General features: G+C 42.9%; 1 protein-coding gene across 2 annotated transcripts; it reads left to right on the forward strand.

Annotated features, from left to right (window-relative positions):
- Nucleotides 1–334: 334 nt before the first annotated feature.
- On the forward strand, nucleotides 335–26,611 carry LOC142587948 (tissue factor pathway inhibitor 2-like). 2 transcript variants are annotated; one of them, XM_075699339.1, is made up of 7 exons: nucleotides 335–446; nucleotides 2,093–2,137; nucleotides 10,762–10,944; nucleotides 13,707–13,889; nucleotides 17,526–17,705; nucleotides 20,907–20,966; nucleotides 21,031–21,321. In XM_075699339.1, exons 1-7 carry the CDS (start codon nucleotides 395–397, stop codon nucleotides 21,063–21,065), a joined length of 738 nt encoding a protein of 245 aa, XP_075555454.1. In that variant the 5' UTR covers nucleotides 335–394; the 3' UTR covers nucleotides 21,066–21,321. The 2 variants fall into 2 exon arrangements, with proteins under 2 accessions (XP_075555454.1, XP_075555453.1); XM_075699338.1 differs by lacking the exons at nucleotides 20,907–20,966; nucleotides 21,031–21,321 and adding an exon at nucleotides 26,223–26,611.
- The last annotated feature ends 1,338 nt before the right edge of the window (nucleotides 26,612–27,949 follow it).

Below are 27,949 nucleotides of genomic sequence, written 5' to 3' on the forward strand. Positions count from 1 at the left end.
ATAACTAAAACTATTATTTGTACATAAAACTGGTAGCGAATGTCCCTTATTGCGAGGAGTCTATTGCAACTTTTTGACAAACATAGCGGCTACGTATTAGTCAAACTCGGAACGAGATATGCCGGTAGCAACAAATGACGAGCAGCAAAGAATGACGAAATGTCTTTTGTTCACGTCCCAGTTTCTTTTTTTCAAGAACACAATGGGAAACTGCTATCTTTGTCAGATATTACATGAAATAAAGGCTTGTTTTTTGCCCACGTAAACTGTTTCAAGGTCAAAAATGTTCTTTATTGGAAAGAACAATGGCTGTAAAAAAGTGGTCAGAAGGATATCTATTTCTCATTTGACGGTGCAGCAGCTCTGCTTAGGCAACTGAAGCAGACACTTAGCAATGATGCTTCTTGCCAACCTTATCGTGCTGGTCTCCCTAATATGTGTGCATGGTAGGTAACCCCGTTATATCTGCACATGTTGAGCATGAAAACATATGTGCGTCGGCTGAATAATTCTGTCAAATTCTTTCAAACGTCATAGTTCTTAAAAAATCTTGAAGACAAATGAACTAACTACACTTGCACAGAGCATGTTTGACTCCAAAGATTTTAGCTGATTCTACTGACTCACCGTTTTATTAGATAGCGCTCATCACGCCGGCGCTTCCATACTGCCCTTCCCTCTGCGAAACTGATAATGGCACTGGTCCACCGTGGCTGGCAGCCACTGCACGGCACCCCTACCGGTGAGTGAACCCTGCAGAGCACTGCACCGAACTACGATCGGCGAAGCAGGCAACGTCCAAGTCGCGAGGGTACTCCAGAAACTCGAAGTTCCTAAAGTAGGATGGCTCCCTGGAAAGTTCGCCGGAAGGCGCCTCCGCCTGTTCATTACCACCGCACCATGCAGGTAACAGGAGGAAAAGATCGCAGATGGTGACCATCGCCGCTCGAACGGTGTTGCAGCCGCAAGGAAGTGGCCTCGAACTGCCGCAATCTCATCGGAACGCCAGACAACGCTCACTACGCCCTCCCGAGCCAACTGTGCCGAAGTCCGCACCCTGAACCGCAGAGGGAAAAGCCGCTCCCGGGGGCGGTGTCGATGATATCGCGTGGATGCTGTCACCCCCGCTGGCAGTGCCCTTCTACAACGGTGGCGTGGAAGCTGCAGGTGCGCGTAGGAGACCACGCCGAACCCTGCTTCCACGCGAGGCCCGATGACGGCGACAGAGTTGCAGCAACTCAGGACGAGCTCCTCGTCAAACATGAGAGCTGCAGCTCGCACCGCGGAAATCGCGGCGCACCAGTCTGTCGGGGCAGGAGGCTCTACTGGCTGTGGAAATGGTAGCGCCGCCTTTCCTCCGATGATGGTCGGTTCCGGAACGTAGCTGGGGCCCCACGGTACGGGTGCCAGTGGGGGAAGAGCGCGGTGCCACAGCCCCCGCCAGCTGGCGTGGCCAGCCGCGCCCAAGAGCGTCTTGCCACGCCTATATATATATATATATATATATATATATATATATATATATATATATATATATATATATATATATATATATATATATATATATATATATAATTATGTAGAGCGTTGCTTGTTTTGCTTATATTGCCGCAGCGTGAGATTATAAGTACTTGACTTGTTCAGATGGTAAAGTCTAGGCATATATCGCCGCGGCTTCGTCTTGAACTAGAGAACAACGCGGAAGACGACGACTCGGAAGAGGCACACAACGTCTACAGATTCAGAAGTCTCTGCGTCCTCTGCTTTCGCGTTGTTCCCTAATTCAACGTGTTCAACGAACTTACCGACGTGTAAAATTTATCACTGTTAGAGTTTGTGAAAAGCATCCATATCTTCATTTTCGAAGGAAATTTGTGCTTGTCACTTTCATTGCTTGAACGTGCAATTGGAGTTGCTGTTTAGAAGTGTTGCTACACTCTGTTTTGCTAAAAGCGACTCCCCATTGTCGACATTTCATCAATTCAAGTTCTGAAAGATAAGGAAGAAAAACACATGCAAATCAAGGTTATCTAAAATTAGGAAGAAAGAAACTTTTCTAAGCAATTGATAAGCTGCTGCATGTTTATTTCAGGCTTCAACATGTTCAAAAGTGGGAAAGGAAGGAATGGTGTAAACGGTAAGCGGCTTTTTACATTTTTTTCTAACATTTTTAGGAGCACGCTCGGCTTTATTCTGCCTCGTCCTCACAGGGCCCTTAATTTCTTTGAAAAAGTAATTCCTGAAATTCTATAACCAATCATCATAGCTTTGTTGACAGACAGCTGGGAGAAGCATAGTGTTATGACCAATGAAAGCTCCAGAAGGTGTCAAATAATGCTTCTCAAGTGGTAAAACTGGTTTCAAGTGGTATGGATTCGTTCGTTACTAATTGTTCAAGCAATAGACAAAGCGAATATTATGTTCTGGGAGATATTAAACCACATTTTTTTACTGAGCATAGCCGTTTTAGTGCAAAAATGGAATGCAATATAACATAGATGACACGGTGGAGATGGCTTCAAAGATCAGCTTGCACTTCGTGCATGTGCCCTGAACATATGCAAAATTGTCTTGAAACTTTGTATCACGCAAAACGATGCTTTATTATAATAAACCCATAAACAAATATCGTTTTCGCCAGGCATTGTTGTAATATGGAAACGCCGATTTCTCGTTGAATCAAAGCGAGTTTTGTTTGAGAGCCTCATTCAACATAAACGTCATATTCCTACTATTGCTGTTCCCGACAGCTTGCAACGCAATGGTGGAAGAAGTCAAAGACTAGGTGAAGGCTCCTAACTGGTCAAAATTATGTGCTCTATAATGCAGTGAAAGAAGCCACCGCTAGATTCACATATAAGAACTATTCAAGTTTTTTTTTTCTGTAGTTATACTTCAATCATGATATTGAGAACAGATGCATAACTTGTAGGGCTGCGGCTCCATCCTAACGCATTTGGAAGTGAGTAGCTTTTTTAGCCTCCCTGGCTCACAAGTTCTGTGCAGCAAGTGGACAGCATTCAATGCATTGTTGGAAGACACCTACACGCATTTGCCGTCATCGACACATCTAGTACAAAACATTATCACAACATTGCAGAAATAAACATCATATAGCTGAAGCAATACCCTAACACCTGCCGTAGTTATTCGAGCAGCAGCGAGCCATTGGACGCCGTGTGGAAATGAAGTATGAGGGGACTTGCTTTCGCTGTACCCTTAAAGCATCATGATGCGTACTAAAAATTGTGCGCCACATCAAAATGAAGTAGGTAGGCGCAACTGGAGGTCCTTCTGCAAAAAATGTAATCCAAAGAAAGGCCCTTTTCTAAGATTTCGTGAATGGTTCGTGACCTGCCATCACTACCACACTCGTAATCATGCTCCATATAAATTCCTCTTAAAACATTGCTCCCAATGTTTCAACTGCAACGGGCGTGGCTGTTATGTGTATCCGAGTTGATTAGCGAGTTTTATCGGGATCAGTAGCTGCCTTTCTGTTAGTTGTCGCCTAGGTAAGTCGAATGACTCATAATTAACCGAAACTACCAATTTGCATTGGTTGCCGAATTGCATGTTTTGTCATTTGTTGCATTCGCGACTGTGAAGCCGTGCCGTATCCTTATCTCATCTTTCGGCTATATCATCTCTGTTTAGCCTTTAACCAAGGCCCTCTTCTGTATTTGTTCTTCCCATGAAACCTTTCTTCGAATACGTAACTATAGCCTTGGGAAATAGGATTCAGCTTTCAGATCATGTCCCCGTAAAGCACAGGCATGATTTATCGTGATTGTAGCCTCACGAAGATTGTGTAGCATTGCGATTTGCTTTAATGTGGGTAATGTAGTACGAATCTACACCAAATCATGACACCGGTATGACACCGGAATGCAGATGCTGCAGTATTTACTGCAGTCTTTCTCAAGAATTTACAAATGCTATCATTGATGCTACTGAGTACTCACTGACGACATAGCTGTTCGCAGATGCACCTGGAAATTTATGTTATTTTTGAGTGCAATGAATGCATGGGTAACTGACTTATGGGTCATCTCGTGGCATCAGGTTACACAGACCATGGTTTGCGTCACCCATTTGTATGTTATAACTAAACTGGTCTGACATTCCCATTAGACAAGTCAGCATCAACTTTTCTTATACATTGGTTGTATACCTCAACCAACAACATGAAAAATACTTTTCAGTGTAGTATGATAAGAGCATTGATTTATAAAACAGTTGTTTCATTACTGGATTGCAGGCCAGATGTGATATTGAGGAACTCAATTACAGGTAACATAACTGAAAATGTGTGCCAAACGTAGTTACAAATACTATGTGGAACAGCGCTGCGTATATAACTAGCTAGAACTACTGTAACCATGATCCAGCTAGTAAACAACTGGGACCCCGCTGCGTATACAACCCAGTAAAGATAACCAAAGCACTGGTCTGGATATCTTAGATTTTATCAGGGGCGCAGTGTACGGTTAGGTGCACGCAACTTTTTTTTGCAGAAAAGTTCTGCCTACTAACTAGAACTTATGTGGAAGCGAATTAAAAGTGTGTGGCAGTGGTACCGATTCGACATGTTCGCTCCACATCAAAATCGCAAAGAAGTTGATGTCTCTAAAGGTTCCACCTAAATCATGCAGATTACGCGTCGGCGGCTGCAGTGCAAGAGCACCGTTTTGCGCCACCAACTACAGATGATCGCATTCACCCGACATCGTCCTTCATGCCCCTAATGCTGGATTTCTGCATCCATGCTTACAAGTTTATCTGGACCTGAGGGTATCACTTAATCGGCGCTTTTCTATCTCGAATCAGGAGCAGTAATAACAATTATTGATTTGTACAAGTTATGCTGGGAGCCTTCACAAGCATTGAAAAAGAATTCGCATTGTAACTTTACGCATACCTGAGAAGTCACGTTATGATATCCAGTAGCAAAGGCCGGTTTCAATGTAAAATCACGGAACGAATCATAATCTACACCCTGGAAGGTTTCTTTGTAGAAATAAAACGTGTGCCGAGCGACAATGAGATGTTTTTTGCAAGTGCAGCTCATCAATATACAGCGTAATTGATCTGGTTTCTTGCATAGAACATGATAAACGGCGTCACAACATGAAAGCGTCTGTATATATAGACTATAGACATTAAAGAAGAAGTGATACCCCTTAGATGAAGCTAATCTATAGGTCACTAAGAACTATAGCATTGGTAGCCCTCTGTATTATTGGACGGCATCCAGCCTTAGAGACAGGCTGCTATTTACGAGCATACTCAAAAGAGACACAGGATACCCGTATATGTGACGTGCTCTTCACAAAGCACAATCCTTACTTCAATGCTATTCAACATCAGCATTATAGGTATTTCTAGTAAGTTACTTCCCTTCATTTAAATATATGTGTAGGCCAATGACATATGCATCTGCACTTCAGATGTGACACGTCAGCACCTAAAGATTTGGCTCAAGTGAGCTGTCTCTTCCGCGCTCTCTTACGTTTCCTCTGCTGTGCCATAGGGTAGTGTCCTCGGTCCACTACTTTTCCTGATATGTATTAACAACTTACCAAAGAACATTTCTTCTCATGTGTGGATTTTTGCTGACGATTGTATAATTTACCGAGAAATTGCTAGTACTGACGACCAACTAAGTAGGTCGTCAGTACTAGCAATTCAGTTCAGTACTAGTAACTAAGTAACAATTCCGTCAGTACTAGCAACTAAGTTGGTCGTCAGTACTAAGTTGGTCGTCAACTAAGTTGGTCGTCAGCAGTTGGTGTAGCACCTGGCTAATGGCGCTTAATCCAGATAAATGTAATGTCTTTCACTCTCAAACATTTCCTTTCCTAGTTCTCATACTATCTGTAGTTACTTCTTTCAAATACCTAGGCGTAACCCTGACAACAAGCCTTTCCTGGACTACACATATCAACAACATCTGCGGAGTGCGTCCCGATCCTTGGGATACAAACTCCGGAACCTCGTAAGACACCAACAAATGTCCGCAAATTAGCCTATCTTACATTTGTTCGCCCTTAACTTCAATTACCTTCGTCAATATGGTCCCCTCATTACACTTATTTAACCACTATGCTAGAATCACTTCAGAATCGAGCCGCTCGATTCACTTCCCAAAATTACAACTGGAAATAAAGTATAACGCAAATTAAAAACAATTTATCAATTCCTTTTTTCAACATTCGTCGTGATGTAGCGCTTATATTGCTGTTTCACAAATACGTTCACGGACCAAGGCCATCACCAATAGCTCCATTCACAATTCACCTTACGCAGATTGCATAATCATTTTTCTTTCACGCGCATCTACGGCAAAACAGACGCTCTTAACTCATCTGCGCTTCCACATGTCATCCGCTTGTGGAACGACCAACCTGATATTCTGGTAGCTGAAGCTAACAAATAAAAATTCTGTCACGACATAAGCATTCATTTCTTCATCAAAAAAAAACTTCTTGTATGTCTTTTTTCATTTTTTATCTTGAAATTTTAGAGTTTGTGTAAACTTGACTCTTCGTTGTAATAATATTAACAAAGCATTGTATAGTTGTATAATCTTGTATAATTTGCTCTTTATACTGTGTAAAATTTTTGAAGCTTCCCTTACCCAATGCCCATTCTTCGGGCCTGTGAGGTATTTTGAATAAATAAATAAATAAATAAATAAATAAATACTTAAATGCAACGCCGACTTCTTCTGTTGTTTACCAAAGTGAGGCCACTTTTAGCATTCACGAGTACGCCGATGAATTGGCAAGCTTTGACGATTGATGACCACAGCATACCAGTAGACAACCACGAGAAGCTCATTAGAGGATCGGAATATTCCCGGACCAGGCACATCACAGTAGTGGCGAAAAAGAATTGAACCTAGGTCGTCCTATTTATAGCTTCGAAATGATTGAAATATCCAAACCATCTTTTTAGCAGCTGTGTAGGCTGTCTGCGACATAGTGAACCAATATTTTCAGGAATACATGCTTCTGCTATTATAGCTCTGGAAAGCATAGATTTTCAAGGCCTCAGTCTTTCCTTCTGATCATCAACTTTGACGTAGATTGCAGATCAACATCACTTGGGCCCAACGCCATCACGCGCGTAACATTCTTACGGCCAAGCTTAAATTTCTGAACGGCAATAGTTTAGCACTTGCAAGATTTGTCCTGTGATTACTTGCTTTTTCCAATTCCAAGTATTCCACTGTAGACTATGCCTCATCTTATGGTCGTATTAGTGTTCTCTGACTAAAAAACATATTGCCGACAGCTGATTTAAATAACAAACTTTGCCTTGCATTAACAAGAAATACTGAGTCATTTGCCCAGTGTGTTTGCAGACGAACGTTTTGAAACAAAATAAGAAACATGGCGGGACGTCAGTACTACAAACCTAAATGACAGGACTCTGTCTTTTGTCGTTGCGTTACAGTTCGAAAAGTTCTCAAGATGGAAGTCATTGAACTAGCCCGTTTTCTCATCTTGCTAGACATGTTTTTTCAAGAGCAGAAGTCATGATGCTTACAAGCAGCTTAAGGCGAAGCTTCAAGATCTCTCACAAAATATTTTCATAACCAGCGAAAGTAACACCTGTCCGTAAGGTATTGGAATTCATCGGTATTGACGTACCGCGGTAGTGGACTCTACTATCGAACTTTAAGTTAGCTCGGTAAGGAGCCGGATATCAGTTGAAGAGAGGAGCGAAACGAGCAACTGATTATAGAGGCAGTTCTTTTGTATAAGAAAGCACAAAAGAAGGTTCGAATTACATGTTGCTGCAGTAGTTGTCAAACCATTGCAAAATTTCCCGCAGTGAGTCAGCAAATACAGAAGCAATGCTTGCGCATACCGACGTCAGCTCAGAAACCATTGCCTTCTACAAGCACGACGTTACAGCGCTGCTTTATTCTGCGATAAGGAGAGCTGACGCTTTGCACCGGGCTAATCCAAACGCCCCACAGGATTGCGTGTATCCGCTAGATCCAGATTTACTGTTTAGGATTCTACCTAAGGCAAAGCACAGTCATACGACTGTACTATACAAAGTGATACTCGGGGTGGCGTTCACACAACGTTAACTTGTTAACAGAGTTTTTTGAAAATGGATCCCCACGCTCAATAATGTTATACTACAAAGACTACGTTACAGATACTTTGAAGCTGTCCTTGTTACAGCACAGAGCGTAAGAGACCTAGTGCCATATTTCCTGGTTAGGATGACTGGCGCCTGCCTATTGGAGCAGCAAATCCTAGACCCATGACACAGAAATTAAAACGCCCTGGGAACATGAAAACCCGAAATTTGGGACGAAAGCTTTAAGTGGCTTGTTGCAATGGCTCATAGCTAAAAGAAAGCGGGCATGCAGTCGAGTGGTTCCAAAAATATTATTTTCAATTAGTGCAAAAAATTTGAGCAATCATCAGCAATGGCTTAACCGGAAAAAAAAGACAATCTGGAATGATTAATGCCCCTGTAAGCAAGAAAAAATACAATGGGGGACTGTGAATGAAGGCACGAAAGGAAAAAAAGAACGAAGGAAAAAAAGAAAGGAAACACCAACATCAGATATAGCTCCTACCACCGCAAGCAAACAGAGATTCAATCTCTGATCATGAAAGAAGAAAGGAAAAAAGAGCGTACGAAAGAAGGAACGAAACAAAGAAGAAAAAAAAGAACGAATAAACAAACAAAGAACGGGAGAAAAAAGAAGGAAAGAATGAAAGAAAGCAAGAAAGATAGTAATAAAGCATTCAAAAAGAAAAAGAATGGAGTAAGCTTTAGATAGTGCATTAGCGCTCGCCTTTGTCGCTGAGGAAATCGACCTACAACGCAATACGTTTACTTCCCATTGCAGCTCCGTTACAACATGCAAGAAATCTGCCGCTCATTCAGATAACGATGCATTACCAAGTGTGCAACAGGGTTTCGCCTTCACCTGTTACAGGAGTGTTACGTGCTGCCGATTTCATTTTTAATGGAAAACAGCCTTATACCTCCGTGCTCTACACCTTCGTCAAAGACGGCTCGGCATTGTGACTTGGTGACGTGTGTGAGCAGAACATGTAGTACGCGTTCGTACACTGAACATCTTCGTAGCTCACTCTGCAGTGTCGTCCTCATCCTCAGTCCTACTTTCTCTCTTTCATTCTGTTTCCCTCTTTTCCCTAAGCAATGTTGCATGCCAGAGACAAAGCACCTCCCGGCCCTTCTTTCTGCTTTTCTGAGACCGAAATATGTGCTCTCTCTACATGAACGAAAGTCAGCAAAACGAACATAGTGCGGCGGTCTTCACGGTGGGAGAATGGTGCTGTTGCAGTGAATTAGTTCACATCAGGAAGAATCTCTAGGGAAAAGCCTCGTCGATTTTCTTGCATTCTCTCGGCAGAGTATGTTAGTGAGCAGGTTTCCTATTACTAACAGCCTCTTTTAGAATTTTTATGTTGTATTTCTCATCAACTTTGCTTAATGTGACCCTTATTGGAATACTATATTGTTTCAATGCTTCTTTCTTTGTGAACTTGAATATTGCGTGATTGTTGGGAATAACATTAGCGTTTATCTTGTAGACAAAGAAACACATTCATTACAGATTTCTTATTTTAATTTTCGACAACTGCGTGGCTTGTTTCTGTATCACAATTACGTGGGAGGTGTTGACAAGTATAAAGTGACACCAATGATTTGGCGAAATAAAAATTTGTAGGACGCTTATGTTCGCCTTTAAGAGAGTAACGCGATAGCATTCAAATGTCACTGATGGCTTCTCACTCTTCCCGGCAATTGCAACTTATGTAACCGTAATATAAACCGAGAAATTCTGGCGACGGACGGTATGCACGAAGGAGAGCTTTCTGGTAGAAACGTGGCCTCTTGCGTGGGCCACGAATGTGCGGAGGCGAGCGATCAGGATGGTGTTGCTGCAAGTAACCGGGCTCGGCGCTCCACTTTACAAAGAGTTGAAACGCTGGAAAAGGGGCTTATGTTTTAGTTTCCGCGTAACAGAATTGTGTTCTCTCGTACATTCGAATTACATTCCGAAGCTATCATTTCCGTAGGTTGTGTGTAAGTTGTACTTTATAATTTTTCTACGCATTTTACTTTCAGAAATTCAATTATTTCTGTAACGTATCTGTGTTACCTGGAGGGCCTGGGTTGTAGGCTATGCGCGGTTCGGGATGACGTTTTGCTCAATGACGTTCGACGCTGGACGAGTAACGCCGAGACCTGATTTTCTGAGAACCCAGAAGCTCTAATGATATCACGTTAAAATTCCATGACTTGTTCTTTTTCCATAACGCTATTTGTGCATACACTGAAAAAGCCGTTTGCTTCAGTCTACTTCTTCTATATTTTTTTTGAAACGCCAATAAAAGGATTTTAGGCGATTCTTGAGCCCTATTACAAAACGTTGATTCCTAATACGACCACTGCAACTGGGACGCCAACCAATGCTCTTATGTAGCAGATGGGCGTTTTACTCCTCCTGCTGTTTTTGGGGAGTTCGCCGAACAGAATATAAAGAATAAAACAACATCAAATAAGAAATAGGTTTGCAAACTACTTGCCTTGCGGCACTGCATGCCAATTTACACTCCGTCACCCGACAAGGGTACCCATTTGGCTTCAGCCGAGTCTTTCGTAATACCGTAGCTGCTGCGCGGGGTCGCAGACTAGTCAACGCTGCAATTAAGGCACTTCGAAATAGTGACCATTCTTTTTTCTTTCTTCCAGCTCCTCTGGAAAACCTTCCAAAACCGTGCAGGAAGCCGCCGTTTGTTGGCGTCTGCCATCCATTGAAGGAAGCTTGGTATTACGAACAAAATTCGAACTGCTGTAAAATGTTGCAACCGGGCACATGTGCAGGAGGCAACAACCTGTTTCCGACAATGAAGAAATGCATGAAAGAGTGCATGCGTGAGTACATTGTGTCAAATAGGAGCTCTCGTTGGATCTTGCGCTGTGCTTGCTGTGCTTCGTTTCGTAGTGAGATAATCATAATATATATATATTTATATATATATATATATATATGGAAAATGGCGACCGGCCTTATACCGTCCGCCCCCTGCTACGGTTCCCTTCTCTTGGAATCCAGTCCGTAGCTCCTAATGACCGTCGGTTATTCTCCTTCCTCATTACATGTCCTGCCCATGCCCCTTTCTTTTTCTTGATTTCAACTAAGATGTCACTAACTCGCGTTTGTTCCCTCACCCAATCTGCTCTCTTTTTGTCCCCCCCTCTTTAACGTTACACACATCATTCTTCTTTGCTTACCTCGTTGCGTCGTCCTCAGTTTAAGTAGAACCATTTTCGTAAGCCTTCAGGTTGGTGCCGCGTATGTAAGTACTGGTAAGATACAGCTGTTCTGCGCTTTTCTCTTGAGGGATAATGGCAACCTGCTGTTCATGATCTGAGAATGCCTGCCAAACGCACCCCAGCCCATTCTTATTCTTCTGATTATTTCAGTATCATGATCCTGATCCGCGGTCACTACCTGTCCTAAGTAGATGTATTCCCTTCATATATGTATATAGGGCTTTCTTTTCAAACTTCAGCACGCAATACCGGACGTAACATATGCAGGAAAGAGACGACTAACGTTTTGGAAGAAAGGCGTGGTAAGGTTTTCGGCTGGTGGACCTGCGCTCGTTGGAGTGCAGTGTTCTTCAGAGTACAAAAGGTTCGTCGTCTCTTTCCTGCGTAGATGTGTATATGTATTAGCGCCGACATTTATAACCAACGCTTGCACACCGCCAAAGTAGTGCGAATGAGCACCTTCCTGTTATGCATAATCAAACTATATATGGCGGCACGAAACAAATATATTTAGTGTATCCACATAAGTATCCTTGCGAGGGAAGCGAGTGGGTCTAAAGAAGGCCGACGCAAGCGATGCGTGCTTCACGAGACACAACATCCAACTGATCCAATTTTTGGGCCCTTCAGACCTTGGCAACTCCACAAGGCCTCCTCGCACTATGACTCCATGAAAGAACTCTTGGGTTATACGTCCCACAACCCCGATTGGATTGTGAGTCACAGCGTGGGGGGGGGGGGGGGTTCCGGATTAATTTTGACAATCTCGCGGTTGTGAAAGTTCCCCCAATGCACGTACCACGGACGTTTTTTTTTTTGCATTTAACCCCCATCGTAATGCGGCCGCCACGGCCGTGCTTTGCATAGCAGCGCAACACCGTAGCGGCTAAAGGGATTGTGCCATTCCCCATCCGTGACTAAACGATAACCTTCGACTAAACCGAAAGTCGCGAGAAGACGGTTCGCCCACCTTGTTCATGTGCGGTGGCATTTCCCTGAGTCCGTCACAATATCTCCAAGGCATATGATCCTATTACCTTATAGCGTCTGATATCGAATGGCCGAATTAGTTTTCATAATTTAGATGCCCGCATTCTAAAAAGCTGAGCATGAGCCACTGGAGGCTACACACAACGGCATTTTTAGAACAAAATAGTGACACTTATCAAGCTTATATACGATGTGCATTTTCGCGCATTATACTACAGAAGATCTGCAGGTACATAAGATGTCTAAAGCACACTACTAATGGTATATGCTAAGCGCACAGTACTCCTTATAGAACAGCGGCCGATTTCCTATGCAATCTTTGTCGTTTCAGTATTATTTATGATACTTTGGTGCCACTATTTTTTACTGAGTATGTGTCAATTATTGCAGATAGACATACAAGTAGAAGCCCTTATTGTGTTTTCGTGTGCTTCGCACTTCACGCTTCCTCTCCTCACTATTGTTCCAGCGACCTAAATCAAACATTGCCTTCCTCTTCTTGGCATTTCTGCATCGACGTCTCATATTGTGCTCACCCCTGAACTGCTTTCCCGTCTGGGCATGAGCTCTGAATAGTGTAGGCATAAACATCAACATTACATGATATTAGATATGGTAGCTGTACGGCGAATAAACATAAATATCGTACCATGACACATGCTGCTAGCCAAGCGATACCCGCGAAACTTTCCTAAGGATGCCATAAGTGAAAAGAACACACCGTACGCTGACCTCCTGAGCCATGGAATATAATAAAAAAATCACGCAGCCATGTCACGTAGTTTTTTTTTATTGTGCTCATGTTACTCTTGTGAACAATATTCTGTATATTTCTTGTCAAAAACATGATGCCTTCCTTGCTAATCTTACAAATGCCATGAAAAAGTAATGTCAGAATAGTACAAATACGAAGCTACGACTGCTTCAAGGAAATTCGGCTAAGACACCTGTGTGGTTGGCATGGTGGCACCTAGTAAACTCACGGTCAGCTGCACAGAAGTAATTGTGAGCTCCAGTCTGCCGCAATGGAAAGAGGCATGCGATGAAAGACTCCTTTTTAACGCATAACATAGGCAAACACATTTTCTTCATGAGATATCGACTGCATGAATGGGCATAGATTTACTGTAGAAGTCCTTTTTATTGTCTCTGTTCACAGGGACTGTGAAAATAATGCGACGGAATAATGTCACACTAGAACCTGCATTTGCAATCTATTTTAACTACATGTATGCTTTCTTCTTGGTTGGTGACGAAACAAATGTACTCATGTATTTGTAATGGACAACCAAGTTGCAGGAATCAACTTCGCATAGGCGTATTTCCTGTTCAAGGTGCTGTCCCTTTAATAGAACGCTCATTTTTTTCAGCCCTCACACCGAGAAATTCGAGAACCTGCCTTCAGCGACCTGTGGAAGGGACCTGTGCGCCACTTCTTGTTGCTTGGTATTTTGATACCGAGAGCAGCTATTGCAAAATGTTCAACCATACTATCTGTGGTGGAGGTCCCAATTTGTTTTTGACAGAGATGAAATGCCAGCAGGCCTGCCTACGTGAGTAAAAACTATGCCCACGAGAGTCGACGAGACATCATTTGATGTGAAAATGATTGGCGCCAAGTGAATTACGCTATCAACGCAGTCTTCTTTACTAATTATTAACACATTAATTTCTTGAGTTTCAGGCATATGGTCACTTTTGAATAATGCTGCTTTTGTTACGTTGGAGAAATGGTGGTCCAAACTTGCGAATTGTGATCATAAATCTTGCTTTTATCTTATAAGTCATTGCACCTAGGCCGTCGACAATGCGCACACACAAATGCTTGTTCTGGAAAGTACTGCCAACGTTTATTCACTTTGAATATGAGAATGAATACTAACTCTAGGGCTTTAAATTTTTAAATATGTATTTGTGATAACGTACCAAAAATGTTTAAGGAAGGAAGTATACACAATACGTAAGGTATCAGTAGACTGATTTTCACTCTAAGTACCTTGGTAGCGAACTATTTAGCGAGAAAGAAAGCACATGCCTGGCAAAGTAGGCATTACGAGACCTAAATAAGTACCCGCATAGAATATGTATTCCTAATTTAAAGTACCTGTGGCCGAAAACTGTATTTGTTAGTTTATAATAAATCCACTCTTGTACGGAAGCCTGTATCAGCAGTTTCTCATTTTCTTCGTGTTGCTTCAACCGACTCGGACCTACGCCTGCAACATTGCTATTTCCATGGCATCACTTCATCCACTTTGAAGCGATTTGGATTCTCTGGTATACGCCCTCTTTATAAGTTCAATTACACTTTTGCCTCGTAGTCAAAAGTAAAATATCTACCTCAATCTTATGCTCTGTAATCCATGGATATAGAGATATGTTCCTACTGTTTCTTTTCTTATTTAAGCGCTCGTTGCGCAGAAATTAGCATGGTTTAACAGTTCTATTATCCCTCAAATTCCAACCACATTTGTAGAATGCGACTGTCACATTACGTCTTTTCATAGAACAAAAAAGTGTGACTTACTGATTACAAATTGTTTCAGAAAGCTGTTGTGACACCGAACTACACGTATGCATGCCCATTTTGGCCTTGGTCTTGTTCCACCAGTTTTAAATATCTGGGTTTTCAATTCCACTACACTAGGCAACCACAAATTAAAAGTACTTGAAAGACCATCTAATAACAAATTTACCCTATGCGCTTGTTTCTTGTTATCTTAAGAACATGCATCATACTCACTATAACTATCACTGCTTTTGAGTGTAGTTGTTGAGTCGGCTACACTGTGTGTATATTTAGCGTGCTATTCTCGCAGCAGCATACAGTTTCTTAATTTTTCCTCATATGTTTCCATAAATAGTTTTTCTTGTATTGGTGGTTTTCGTAATTATGAATTTCTCTTCCAAAATGGAAATTGCCCAAGTTTCATACTAACTCATTTTCTTGTGAAGCACATCTTGTCTATCTGTGTGGTCCATTTTCACGCTAACAAAGAAGTATATTAGATACACTGACACGTTGTGCGAACTTTGATGACAGTGGAACCATCATTGTAGTGCTTACCGCACGAAAGCCGCAGCGTAAATATATATAAACAACATTTTCTTGCTAATATCATTTACTAATTCGCGTGAATAATATGTTGGGCCTTCAATTCGGATTTCTTCTGTGGCTATAGCTGCATGCTTTCTTTTTTTTCCGAGTCACTTTTGAACTCTCAGGTGCCCTGCCTTTTGACCGTGACAAGCAATGTCTGGTACTGGTGCTTCCAAGCACTGCCTGAAAAAAAATGGCGGAGCGATCGTATAAATAGCGCATACAGAAACCAAAGGACTGCAAAAGCGCAGCTTCGGTTCGAGCGAAATAAGTGCTAAGAGAAATAGTGCGAAGTAGGCCCTGGGCATTACGTTACGGCAGCTTTTACAAAAATAAAAAAAAAATCTGTACCCATTCCACTCTGTGATGGTGGATTACCAGCGCATCTGTATAGGTCCTATAATGCACAACACAGGGGTGCTTGAATATTTTGGTGCTGTTTATTGTTTCACGGAAGGTACTATAGCTATGGGGTAGCTATGGCAGACAGTCAAGGGTTCGGTGACCACGATGGGCACGTTCCTGGTGAAGGTCCAATCCCAACACGAGCGCCCAGCGGTAGTCAGCGCCTTGGGGCCCGTCTAGCACTGTAGGTAGAACCGTTCCAGTATAAACGAGGGCAGCCAATTGCCATCTGTCCGCGACACGTGGACGTTGAAATCGCCAGTGACGAGGGCAGGAGTTTGATCGTCACTGGCCGGATGGAGCAGCCATCCAGAGTGGTCGTTCATAAAGCCCTCTACGTCGCGCTTGGAAGAGGCAGAGCGAACGTCCTCAGTGGAAACGACCGTCCCATCGGCGCTGTTACCGGCACACACGTCGGAACAAAACACCACGCTTTCTAGTTCTTGGGTGGTGGAACAAACGTGGCTGGCACGACAGTGGTGGATACGTCGTTCATCACGTATATGGCAACTCCGCCAACTGGTTAGTCGACTCGACGGGCGCATGCGACACCGCTGTAGCCGTCGACTTGAAAGAAGAAATCGGACCACGTCTCGCAGACACACAAGAGGGACAGCCGTCATAGTAGAGCGTCGTAGACCGCAGGCGCAGCGACCTGACGTTGAGAGCCGCCAGCTAGGTGATCCCACGATCCCATTTGCTCTATGTTCGCGGATGGCCAATCCACGTACGAGTAAACCGCGGCGAGCCCGCTAGCATGGTGAATCTCAAGGGAATCGGGACGTTCTCGTTGGCGCGGAGTCACCGGCTTGTGAAAAAACACTATTTTGAGCATGTCTACTGGGCTGGTGAGGATATTTGTTTTAGAGCGCAGCTGTTAGGCACCCGTTCCTACACTGATGGTCGGCGTCCTCGGTGTAACCGAGCGAACGAGGGCAGCTAAGGATCAAAGAGCGAACGTGGAGCGCAGCGGAGGATGAAAGACGGCGATAGCGAAGAGAACGCGACGAGGAAAGCGGAGGAGGAGGGTATGGCGAAAGCATGAGAATAAAAGCGTAGGGCCACGCAAGATGGGCTCTGCGGTGATCCCCGCTACGAGATGGCGTCAGAGTAGCGCGCCGTCGTCTGTTCACAGATGACGCTATCGATAAGGTATGCAGAGAGCGCGTCCGCCGGTACCATATACGCAAACAAAGCGCTGCATGAGCAGAGCTTTGTCTGCGGAGGCAGTTGTAAATCACTCTCAATCGCCACCCACGCACTACCTCTCCCCATCTAATGATTAGCGAAGCAGTCGCGCCACACTGCGGTTCTCTTGCAATGTGCGGCGAGCTACAGATTGTTCGCACCAACCACGCTATCCACATCGCTCACATTCTAATATAAATCGTGTACCTACGTAACGATAATACCAATAATTGATGCGCATACGTCTTTAACGTATAGCGCTTCGCTCAAGTTTTGCATTAGGGAGTATCGTAATGGTCGGTGAGCTTATTGGCTAATTCTCACATAGTAAAGCAACCTGAAACTCCTATAATCTGGAAATGCGTCTTTTTGGTCCAAAATTGCAATTCTTTGCCTCTTATCCCCCCTTGAGATTCCCATCGTACACATTACCTAATAAGCTTTTTTATAATGTCAATAGAATGGCTGCTAAGTAATCAATTCCATTATTTTTCAGCAAAGGAAAAACCAAAGGCCTACTGTAGCATGGCGCCAACTCCTGGAAAGTGCTGGGGCGGAAAGCGCCACTGGTATTTTGACGAGAAAACAAACAACTGTTACCTTTTTGCTGGCAAACGTTGCGGAAAAAATAATAACGCATTTTCATCGTACCTGAAGTGCATGCAAAGATGCAGCCGTAAGTTGGCACAGTTTCTTCATAAGCATGCCATATATGCATGATTTCTTGTCGTTACTTTAAGGCCGGGACGGCCCACGTGTAACTGATGTAAGTGCACCAATAAATGTAATGTATATTGGTAATTGCATGCTACAAACGACATGAGAATGACCAGTGCAACAAATGCAAGTGATGACACAGTAAGTTTTCCGTTTGGTATTTCCAGCCCATCCTTACCCTTGTGCCTTTTCACGCGTTTGCATTAGATATATCACTATCATCCAGTTGATTGAATCGTTCTACTCTGTACATGTCGCTCACATTAAGGTTACATCAAGCGTACTACGCCGAGAATCCTTTTCAACCATTCAAAATTTCAACATTGAATTGCTTTGTCGTTATCACTGCAGATAACACTGAAAACAGCAGCCTACAAGAAGGTACATGTGTTCGTAGACGTACGCAATAGCGGACATTTTCAGTTGCCTGGAACTCATAGCGTTATGAACCGTTTGCACACATCCAAGCGTATAAAAGGGCCACAAGATGACAATACGGCACAAACCAACTGTCCTCTAGAACAAACAAAACTTCCTTCAATAATGCGCACCATTAGGAAAACCTCTACATCTCATTTTGCGATATGCAATGGAAGCAATCACGCAATCGACAATTAAGCCGGGATCTCAAAAATGCAGACTGGCTTCATAGAGCTCTTTGTATTTGCATTCCTTAGTCCTCCAGCAACGTGAGTGGGGGGGGGCGGCACTTGAAAAGACAGTACCCCAGCTGACGTCACCGCTAAATGTTTCACAGATGAGTGGTGACAATATTCTCAACTGCTGTGCTCCACTTCCAAGAGGGTGACGTCCATTGACTGCATACGGCGAATATCCTTAAGGTTCTTAGTTTTTCGTATGAAAGAAGCCCAACAAACACCTGAAACGCTTCCGAAAATGTTTAGGAAGGTAAACTTTGATCATGTTTTTGTGTGAATCGGGAGGTTCTAATAGAAGAAATGAGCGGTATAGAAAATACTCCTCATTCGGGCAAACCTTTAACAAGTCATACCTGCAAGACTGACAAAAGGGTTCGAAATACAAACAAGAGTCGTCGGTACAGAAATCTCAGAAGCTACTTGTTTCCATTTAAGCTCTTGTGAGTGCAAATTGAGTGTGAAGGTATTCTTGCGGCGTGTGCTAGCGTTGTGTATTGCCCATGTGCTCACAAATATTTCATGCAAAAAAGCGGAAATCACTTTTTCTTTCAGAACATGATCCAGATAATTACATTGAAAGGGACCAAAACTTTATTTGTTGAAACATTAACCTAGGTAACGTACGTTCGAGCTATATAGGTGCGATTCCAAAACCAAGCAAGTTTTTAGTTAGCTGACGAATTCTTCTTCACCAAGGTCAGAAATATTCCGGAAACTGTGCCCCTTTGAAGTCGTTTATCACCGTTTTCAATTTTTTAGGATAGTTTGGAATTATGGTGGGTGCATTGGCTTCGGCTAAACAGAATGTCAATCCCCAATTTTACCAAAGAGTATTATAGAGATTGAGTAGGAATGTCTGAGCGAACTGCGCAACCTTCTAGAATGGTTATGGCTTTGACGTAGTATTTAGCCTCTCAGATATGGGGCAGAGTCGCTCCCGCACCTTATTCACGGACCGAAGTGTCCGTGCTTTCTTTTTTACTGAAGTGAATTTATTAAAGTAAAATGACTTACCACTGCAAGCAATATGAAGAGAACTTCCGAGAAACGACTCGACATCATTAGGCTTGAGGAGCTCTAAAGTTACTCAGAGCAGTGAGAGGAAAGGTTAAACACAATTACTGACTTAGGTAGAGCTTATTTTGAAAGGAACTATGTACATATTGTTCTAAATAAAAATATTTTCAGGCCCCCTTAATGATTGTGCCCTGTAAGAGGCCAATCGGCGAAGAACAGTTCATGCTTTGAAAACATAGCTAACACCCGGTCTACTGCACGACATCTACAGTATATGCAGCTGTCTTTACAAACGCGGTACCAGCCAGCTTTTAAAACGACGGCAACTACATGGACACTGCATAGAAATTGTCCGTGCCGGTGAAGGCGTCCCGTTATGTTCCGGATATTAACGTATATATATATATATATATATATATTCCTACGTGTAACCTCCGTTTGTTTAGATGATAGGGCGCGGTTCCTTCTGTGCACTAGGCGTTGTGTTAGTAGTTGATGTCGTAGTTCACACGCAATTAGCGAAGATATGGGTAGATTATTGCAAATTAAGACCGCAAATAAATACCAAAGATGCGTGTAGAGTAAGTTTTCGTGGAAAATGGAATTACATGCTGAAATGAAAGCAGTAATGGAAGGAAGAATAAATAATCAATAATTGCAAAGGACATTAAAAAGCAAAACATACAGACTTAGTACGGCAATGGGTTGAAATAGATCAGAAATTCCTGCACTGCCCAGAAAAGGTCGCTGCTGAGGTAAGACCAATGTTAGAGTGGAGGCCCCAAAGAGGGGAGTCAAATCGCCACGCGAGACCCCCCTATCGTTGTCAGTGCTTTGACTTTCGGGAGAAACTACCCTTTCTCTTGTCTACCGACAGCGACTTCGCTGTAGCGATTAAACAAGTATGAGCGCTACGCATTACCTAAAGTTACATTACATCATAAAATGCACTCCTTAAATAAAATGAACTGGTGCTACATTTCATTCCACCCTTATTTAACATTGTTTTATAAAAACAACTTATTGTCCGCGAAACAAACAGGGACCATGAAAAGGAGCAACAACGACGAACGCTTCTAACAGCTGGTTTTATGTTTGAAGAACCGCCTGTTTAAATGCCCCCAGATCTGCGAGATCTAGTCAACAGAACAAGCCTATAGCACATATAACAACACTTTTGATAAAATGCCGTTGATCAGCGCTACCCGCTCAACATAAAAGCAGCAAAGCGCATAAAACAAGCACATAAGTTGAAAATGCGTTGAAAATATGATACACATGATCACATGATACACATGATCACACGTCATAGGAATCTGATAAACAGCGTTCTTCGCGCAATCGACAAAATGGTTCTTACATGGGTGTTTAATACTACATTCTTTCTTTGCATCATCGTTACTTCGAACTTACTTTTAGCCTAGAACACACAGTACCTGTTGTGTTTCTAGCCGAAAACACCACTTTTACTTCGTAACTCCCAGCCACCCTTTTAGGTCGGTGTGACAGCCCGTTTACATACGGAATCACTGAAGCCTTGGAAGGTAAATCTTTCTGCCTTTGATTCTTTGTGCATAGTTCTTTATGCTGTTTAAGTTTTTTCATTAGTCCAGCGACAGCGAGCGGCTCCCCAGCCTTTCTAAGCCGATCAACTTGCTCAAGAAATGCAACGTTTACAGTGTGGTAACATGACTTCAACAACGCTGACCGGAAACAGGAAATGACTATACCATTCTTTACAATCCTGGAGTGGTTTGGGGCATAGTTCATTAGTGGTTTTCGAGCTCGGGGCGAGAATGACCAACAAACATGTTCCGGTACAAATTCTAACTTGGCGTCAAGAAACTGTAGACTGTTATCTACCGGTACTTCCGAAGTAACTGTCAAACCCTTGCCCAGAGAATTAAAGGCTTGTACTACCCTATTCCTGAAAGCATCCTTGTCTTTATGACCGCCAAAAATCAAGTAGTCATCTACATATCTGTATACCTTATATACTACACCTTCTAAATCTTTGTCCAGCTCTCTATCTATGCTGCCCAGTAAAATGCTGCTAAAAATGGGAGCTACCTTTGACCCGATGCACACACCCCTTGCTGTATATACGTTTTATTAGAGAATCCTAGATGTGTATACGCTAAATAAAAATGCTGAAGTTCAAGAAAAGATTCCACAGCCATCCTGCCCGTGTTGCGTAATGACACCTCATCTTTCTCATTTGTTATACAATGATTAACGCTGCACATTAGGGTCCCATGCGGCAAGGAATAGTAGAGACCTTGAACATCTATGCTGAATCCCCAGCTGCACCTTGTAGCATCTGATGCCAGAAAATTCACAAGGCCTTCAGAGTTTTTTAATAAGTATAAATCCTGTACTTCTAAGGAATTCAATATTTTCTGCAGGAACCCCGCTTCCAGAACCTGCCAACACCCTCACTCGGACACAATTGGCCTTTACGGAATTCCTTGACCTTTAGGTTTTTAGCGCACAAAAGGGACGAGAGACAGAGGTACGACGCGGAGTGTTTTCTGTCTATCGTTCCTTTTTCTGCGCTAAAAACCTAAACGTTGTGGAATACCAACATGCCCAAACCTACAATCTTTCACGGAATTCCTTGCTTGAGTGTTCCTGCAGTAAAAAATATATTCAATATCATTATTGTTGAGTTCTTTATGTATGACGCGAGCTTTTCTTGGTTACATTTTTTCAATAGCTCCACCGCCTTCTTTTTTACGTTTTCTACAATCACAGCACATTTCCTAAAGCACTTGTTCACCGCTAGGAACGCCTTTTTATAAATAACAATCATTTGGTACAACAATCAGAAAACCTTCCTTGTCTGTTTGAACCACACGAGGATTGTTCTCAACCAAATACTTAGCAGTGACATCAACATTAGGTCTGGACCTATCGCTTACCAAAGCGTTGGCCACCATGTCCGCACATTCCACCACACATGGTTCTTCGAGGAGCACAACGCACGAGACTGACGTAGTGGCCGCGTCGCGGTAAAAGCTTGTCCTCCCTGCGTGGAGGGAGCCTAACCGACTATGCAGGCATTTTCAATAAAGTTGCTCTCTCTCTCTCTCTCTCTTTGGTACACTCCTGGCAATGTCCCTTGTAAGTGCCAACCTGTCGACGATGCCGATCCTTGGCTCCATGCAGTATGTTGGCCCCAATTTGAGCTGCTCTTGATGCCGTTATTCCACCGTTGCGCCCCCTAGTATTAGAAGGCGTCTCTCTGGCACTTACCTTTTCTTCTTCTTAGGCAATTTCCGACGCACATCGTTCCACGTAGCCTCAGTAACAATATTTGCCTGTCTGCACCTGTCACGAAATGCTTTCACATTGAAAAGACCATTGGAAGCGGACGAACAGGCCTCCTCTAGACATTCTTTGAAATGCCTAACCTGTCTCCGGCTCTCTGATCTCAAGATCATGATCATTCTTCTCACGTGTCCTGCAGACGAGGGCAACCACCCAGTTACCAGCAACACCCCATCATGCCATTTGCCAAGTTTAAGGAACCAGCTTAAGAGGAAGCTTTAGCTCGGGTGCTCCTATCTAAATTCATGTAAAAAGGAGAATTCCTTTTTCTCGGCAAGCAGTGCACCAAATTTGACAAGATTTGTTGCATTTAAAAGAAAAACGTAAAATCTAGTGACTGCTGGTTTCGAATTTTTGATTTAGGTGGCAAATTTTTTATTAAAAATTGGCAAGAATAAAACGTTTTCAAAAAACGAAACTATCAAGTTTACAACTCCGTAACTCAGCAACGAAAATTGATAATACAATTCCGCAAATTGCCTCTAATAGTACATCTAAAGCGGACAAAATAATATGTTACACATGAATCTCAAAATATTCCATAATATGGAAATATAGCTGTTGCAGAATCCTTGTAAACAACGTAACAGATTCACATAAGATATAATATTACATATCGAATTTGTCCGCTTTCATTGATATAATGGATCCCGTTTACAGAACCGAGATATCTGTTTTTTATGCAGAACAATGAATCTGTAAACTTCGTACATCTATATTTTTCAAACTTTCGAATTTTCGAAGATCTTTTAACGAAAATTCAAGACAAAAAGAAATTCCGCGACCAGCAGTCACTAGAATTTCGCTCGTTCTGTCAAATGCAACAAATTAAATCGGTGCAGGGGTGCAGGGTGCAAATAAATCGGTGCAACATTAAAATCGGTGCAGGGGTTATCTCAGAAAAACATTTTTGCGTTTTCACATGTATTTGAATACGCCGCGTCGGAGTTGGGCCCGAGCTAAAGCTTCCTCTTAACACCCGTGCTCTCCATTCACAGACCACGATAATTGGCACTAGAACAGCTAGGTTGTTTAAGCCATATGCGGCCAAGTAGAAAGTGGGCCGGAAGAACTAGAAAGGAACTGAAGCATAACTGTGAATCGGCCTAGTTGGAACAGATTCATCTTTAAAAAACCCATTGGGCGCAAAACAAAGAGGGACGAAGAAAAGGAGCAACGAGGACGAGCGCGTTCTTTCTCTAGCACACTCCTGGCAATGTCCCTCGTAAGTGTTAACCTGTCGACGATGCCAATACTTGGCTCCACGCAGAGCTTTGGCCCCAATTTGAGTACATATTGATGCCGTTCTTCCACCGCTACGCCCTCTAGTATTCAAAGTAAGCGCTCGTCCTTGTTTCTCCTTTTCTTCGCCGCTGTTTGTGTTGCGCACAATAAGTTTCTTGAAATGAATCTGTTCGAACTAGGCTGATTCGCAGTTATGTTTAATTTGCATTATTATGATTTTATTTTTTTATGTTTGATTCTCTGTGCAAGGGCTTGATATTTACTTTGAAAGTACCGGTAGAGAATAAGCTACAGTTTCTTGATGTCCATTAGAATTTCTACCGAAACATGTGTGTTGGTCATTCTCGACCCCAGCTGGAAAATCGGTAATGAAGTATGGCTCAAACCATCCCAGGCTTGTGAAGAATGGCATAGTCACTTCGTGTTTCCAGTGAGCGATGTTGTTGTCATGTTACCACAGTGTAAACCTTGCATTCCTTGAGCAAGTTGATCGGTTGAGAAAGGCTGGGTAGCCACTCGGTGTGATGCTCGCGCCATGCACTAGGCCAATGAAAAAACATAAACATGAGAAAGTCCTATCCACAAAGAATCGCAGACAGAAAGATTTAGCTTCCAAGGTTTCTGTGAATGCGTACGGGCACGGCCTGTCACACCGACTTGAAAAGGTGGCTGGGAGTTGCAAAGTAAAAGTGGTGTTTTCGGCTAAAAACAAAATAGGTAAAGTGTGTTCTATGTTAAAAAGTAACTTCGAAAGTAAGGATGATGCAAAGAAAGAATGTAGTATTCAACGTCCGCGTAACAACCATTTTGTCGATTGGGCGAAGAACGTTGTGTATCAGATTCCTATGAAGTGTGGTCATGTGTGCGTAGGGCAGACTGCGAGGTGCATTAACACGAGACTAGGGGAACACTTGTCTAGTCTGAAAGGTCGCCCTAGTACGCATTTTGCAATGCGTTGTCAAGAACATGCTTGCTCACCCTGTCTTAGAAGCACCGACATATTGTTTAGGCATAGAAATCAAAGCGTGAGCAAAATTGTGGAAGCTCACTGGATTGCAAAACTTAAGGAAAACTGCATCAGCCATCCTCCTGTTTCATTTCTGGATAAAGAAAATTTGCTTCTGCCATCATATCTTTAACAAATTTTCATCCTTAGTGCTTGTTTTATGCACTTTGCTGTTCTTATGTTGACCGGGTAGCGCTGATCCGCAGCGTTTTATCGCATTTATTGGTTATGTTATAGGCGTGTTCTATTGAGTAGATTGCACAAATCTGTGCGTATTTAAGCAAGTAAAGCCAGTTGTTAGAAGCGCTCAATCCTTGTTGCTCCTTTTCTTCGTCCCTGTTTGTTTAGCGCAAAATAAGTTTAAGAAGAACAATGTTAGGTAAGCGTGGAATGAAATGTGCCACCAGTTCGTTTCATTTAAGTAGTGCATTTTATGTAGTAATGTAACTTTAGGCAAAGCGTAGAGCTCATACTTGTTTAATCGCTACAGCGAAGAAGTAGCTGTGGGTATAGACAAGAGAAGTGGTAGTTTCGCCCGAAACTCAAAGCTCGTACAACGATTGGCAGGTTTAGTGTGGCCATTTGACTCCCCCGTTTGGAGCCTCCACTCTAACATTGGTCTTTTTTTTACGTTCCAGTGCTGGCTTAACCATTAATCATAGTTTTTTGTGTCTTTCTCGCAATGGGGGCATTCCTCCTATTGGGACGGTGTAGCAGAAAACTTAACATACCCTACACCACAAGTTACGGATTCCTGGGTCAACTGCTTGCTGGCCGAGTGACAAATACGAGAAATCTTCTCATTGCGAAAAAAGCTGTCAACGCAGTATTGCAATGAAAGATCGTCCAACTCGCAGCATTGCCACCGTGCCACCATTCGAGACCGCGAGAATGTCCTACCAGCGCGCTTCGAAATATTGATATCTTGCACTGTACCGCGTTTGCTCTTTCGACTCCACAATATTTACCGCTCATACCAAACGGTCCCATGAATAATGCACATGAACAAAATCTCTACGCAATTGAAAGTTTAATACGGCTACAGGAAACATCTCTACAGCGATGTTTCCCCAGACTTTTTCTCTCGTCTCGTTGAATATAGTAAAGTTCACACATTCAGTCTCTAGATTGCCCACTGCCCATGGCAACAGCCACTATGCTTCCGGGCAAGCTATACACCTATATCTCCGTGAGCGTGCCATCATCTATTCTTTTGCAGATAGGAAAGCTGTTGCCTGCCCAACGTGCACACAAATTCAACAAAATGAGCTGCCTGCCCCTCAAATACCAGGAAGTATCGGCTACCCTGGCGTGCCAAGCCTGCCAAGCCAAAACGACCTCCCCGGCGCACAAAGCCTACCGAATCTACCAAGCACACAAGGCAAACCTGGTCAAACAGTGCTACCTAGTCAAAATTTATCGGCGCTACAGGGTCAATAAAGTCAGCTCCGCCCCAATTTTCAATCTGTCCCTTAAAAAAACTGCTTCTAGCCCCTAATGTGGGATGATTGCAGAACATGCTCGCAATAATAAAACTGACACTTCTTTTTCTCTTTCTACAAAACGTTGTAGGTTGTATACGACTGGATAAATGTGGCTAATCCGCAATTACGCCGTAGCAAATCTGCAAATATAAACTCCAAGAACGTGCAGGTATTTTAGGCTGTCCGAAATTGAAACTTATTTTCTATGATGCTCAAACTGGTACTTTCGATAGTCTTATGTACACTGAAGCCTGACTGCACGCAGACTGCCAGACAGACATACTTAGCCAGATGAAAGGGTCACATGCATCGAATCTACTGTTACTCAAAAAAGATGTTCAATACACTCTTGCAAATCTGAAATAAATTCATGAAAGACAAGATGATAGAGCGTTAAAAGCAAACCCGAAGACAGTATTACAACCTTCCCTCTACGTGTGTGTGTACTTAGTGCTATTTGTTCTTTTCACAACTCCAACTCACCCAGCCACCCTGACCTTTGCGATGTAGTTTTCTAGAGGGAAAAAAACACCGTCGAGCGAAGAAAGTTTCTTTTGACGGTCATAATACGGCTGAGGTTGGCGCATGAGGTTCGAATGGTTCGTCGCCAACTAATTAAGACGAGGGCGACCCCTTTCGCGCCCCATCTCAACGTTGTCCGTGTAAGGCTCACATCTCACATGAGCGTTCTTTGGTTTCGGTGGTGCCAAAAAAACTCCCTTCCTGTATAAATTCCTAAGGTTCTAGAAACGGCTATATCAAATTGATTGGTTTTTCGTCCAGCAAATGAGCTATAGTCAGCGCAGTCACTTTCGAAGATTTCCCAGGGCTAAGCGAATTTCGGGATCGGTACGAAGCTGCATGAAATGTCGGGTGCGGACCTTCCTTAGGATAAGTACAAAGATCTGCGAAGTGCATATTTTGCTCTTACGGTGAATGCCGCCTAGAGGAATTTACGCGCAGTAGTGTGGTCGCTTATTCCGATATATAAATCCCTGCTCAAGGGAGCGTTTATTCGCCTTCCGTGGTGCTTACAATTACTTGTAGGACATCTGAAGCACGTACGACTTTTTGTTTCTTCACAGAGAAAGTTTACCCCTCCCAATATTTAACTTGATTAACGCGATATCATCGTTCGAAAGTACTTTTGCGAAACAAAAACAAATTTGATATCTCCATATTTGGTTCCTGTTACGCAGCAAGAACTTGCTGCCCAGTGGACTATCCCAAATTTTATTCCTCTCTATTGTACATTGTTAACAATATTTTTGGGGAACGTTCCGCGCCGACATCCTCGAGCGGACCCTGTCCCGGACTATTTAGTTGCAATGACGGGTTTGCTGTAAAAGAACAAAACTAGCTTAAACGCTGACATCACCTGCACTGAAATAAAAAATTCAATACTCCGGCAGATACCCACAGAATGTCTGATGTGTGCCTGATTCCTATCGTTTTAACAAAA

Source organism: Dermacentor variabilis, chromosome 7 (genome assembly GCF_050947875.1).
Source record: "Dermacentor variabilis isolate Ectoservices chromosome 7, ASM5094787v1, whole genome shotgun sequence".
Taxonomy (NCBI): domain Eukaryota; kingdom Metazoa; phylum Arthropoda; class Arachnida; order Ixodida; family Ixodidae; genus Dermacentor; species Dermacentor variabilis.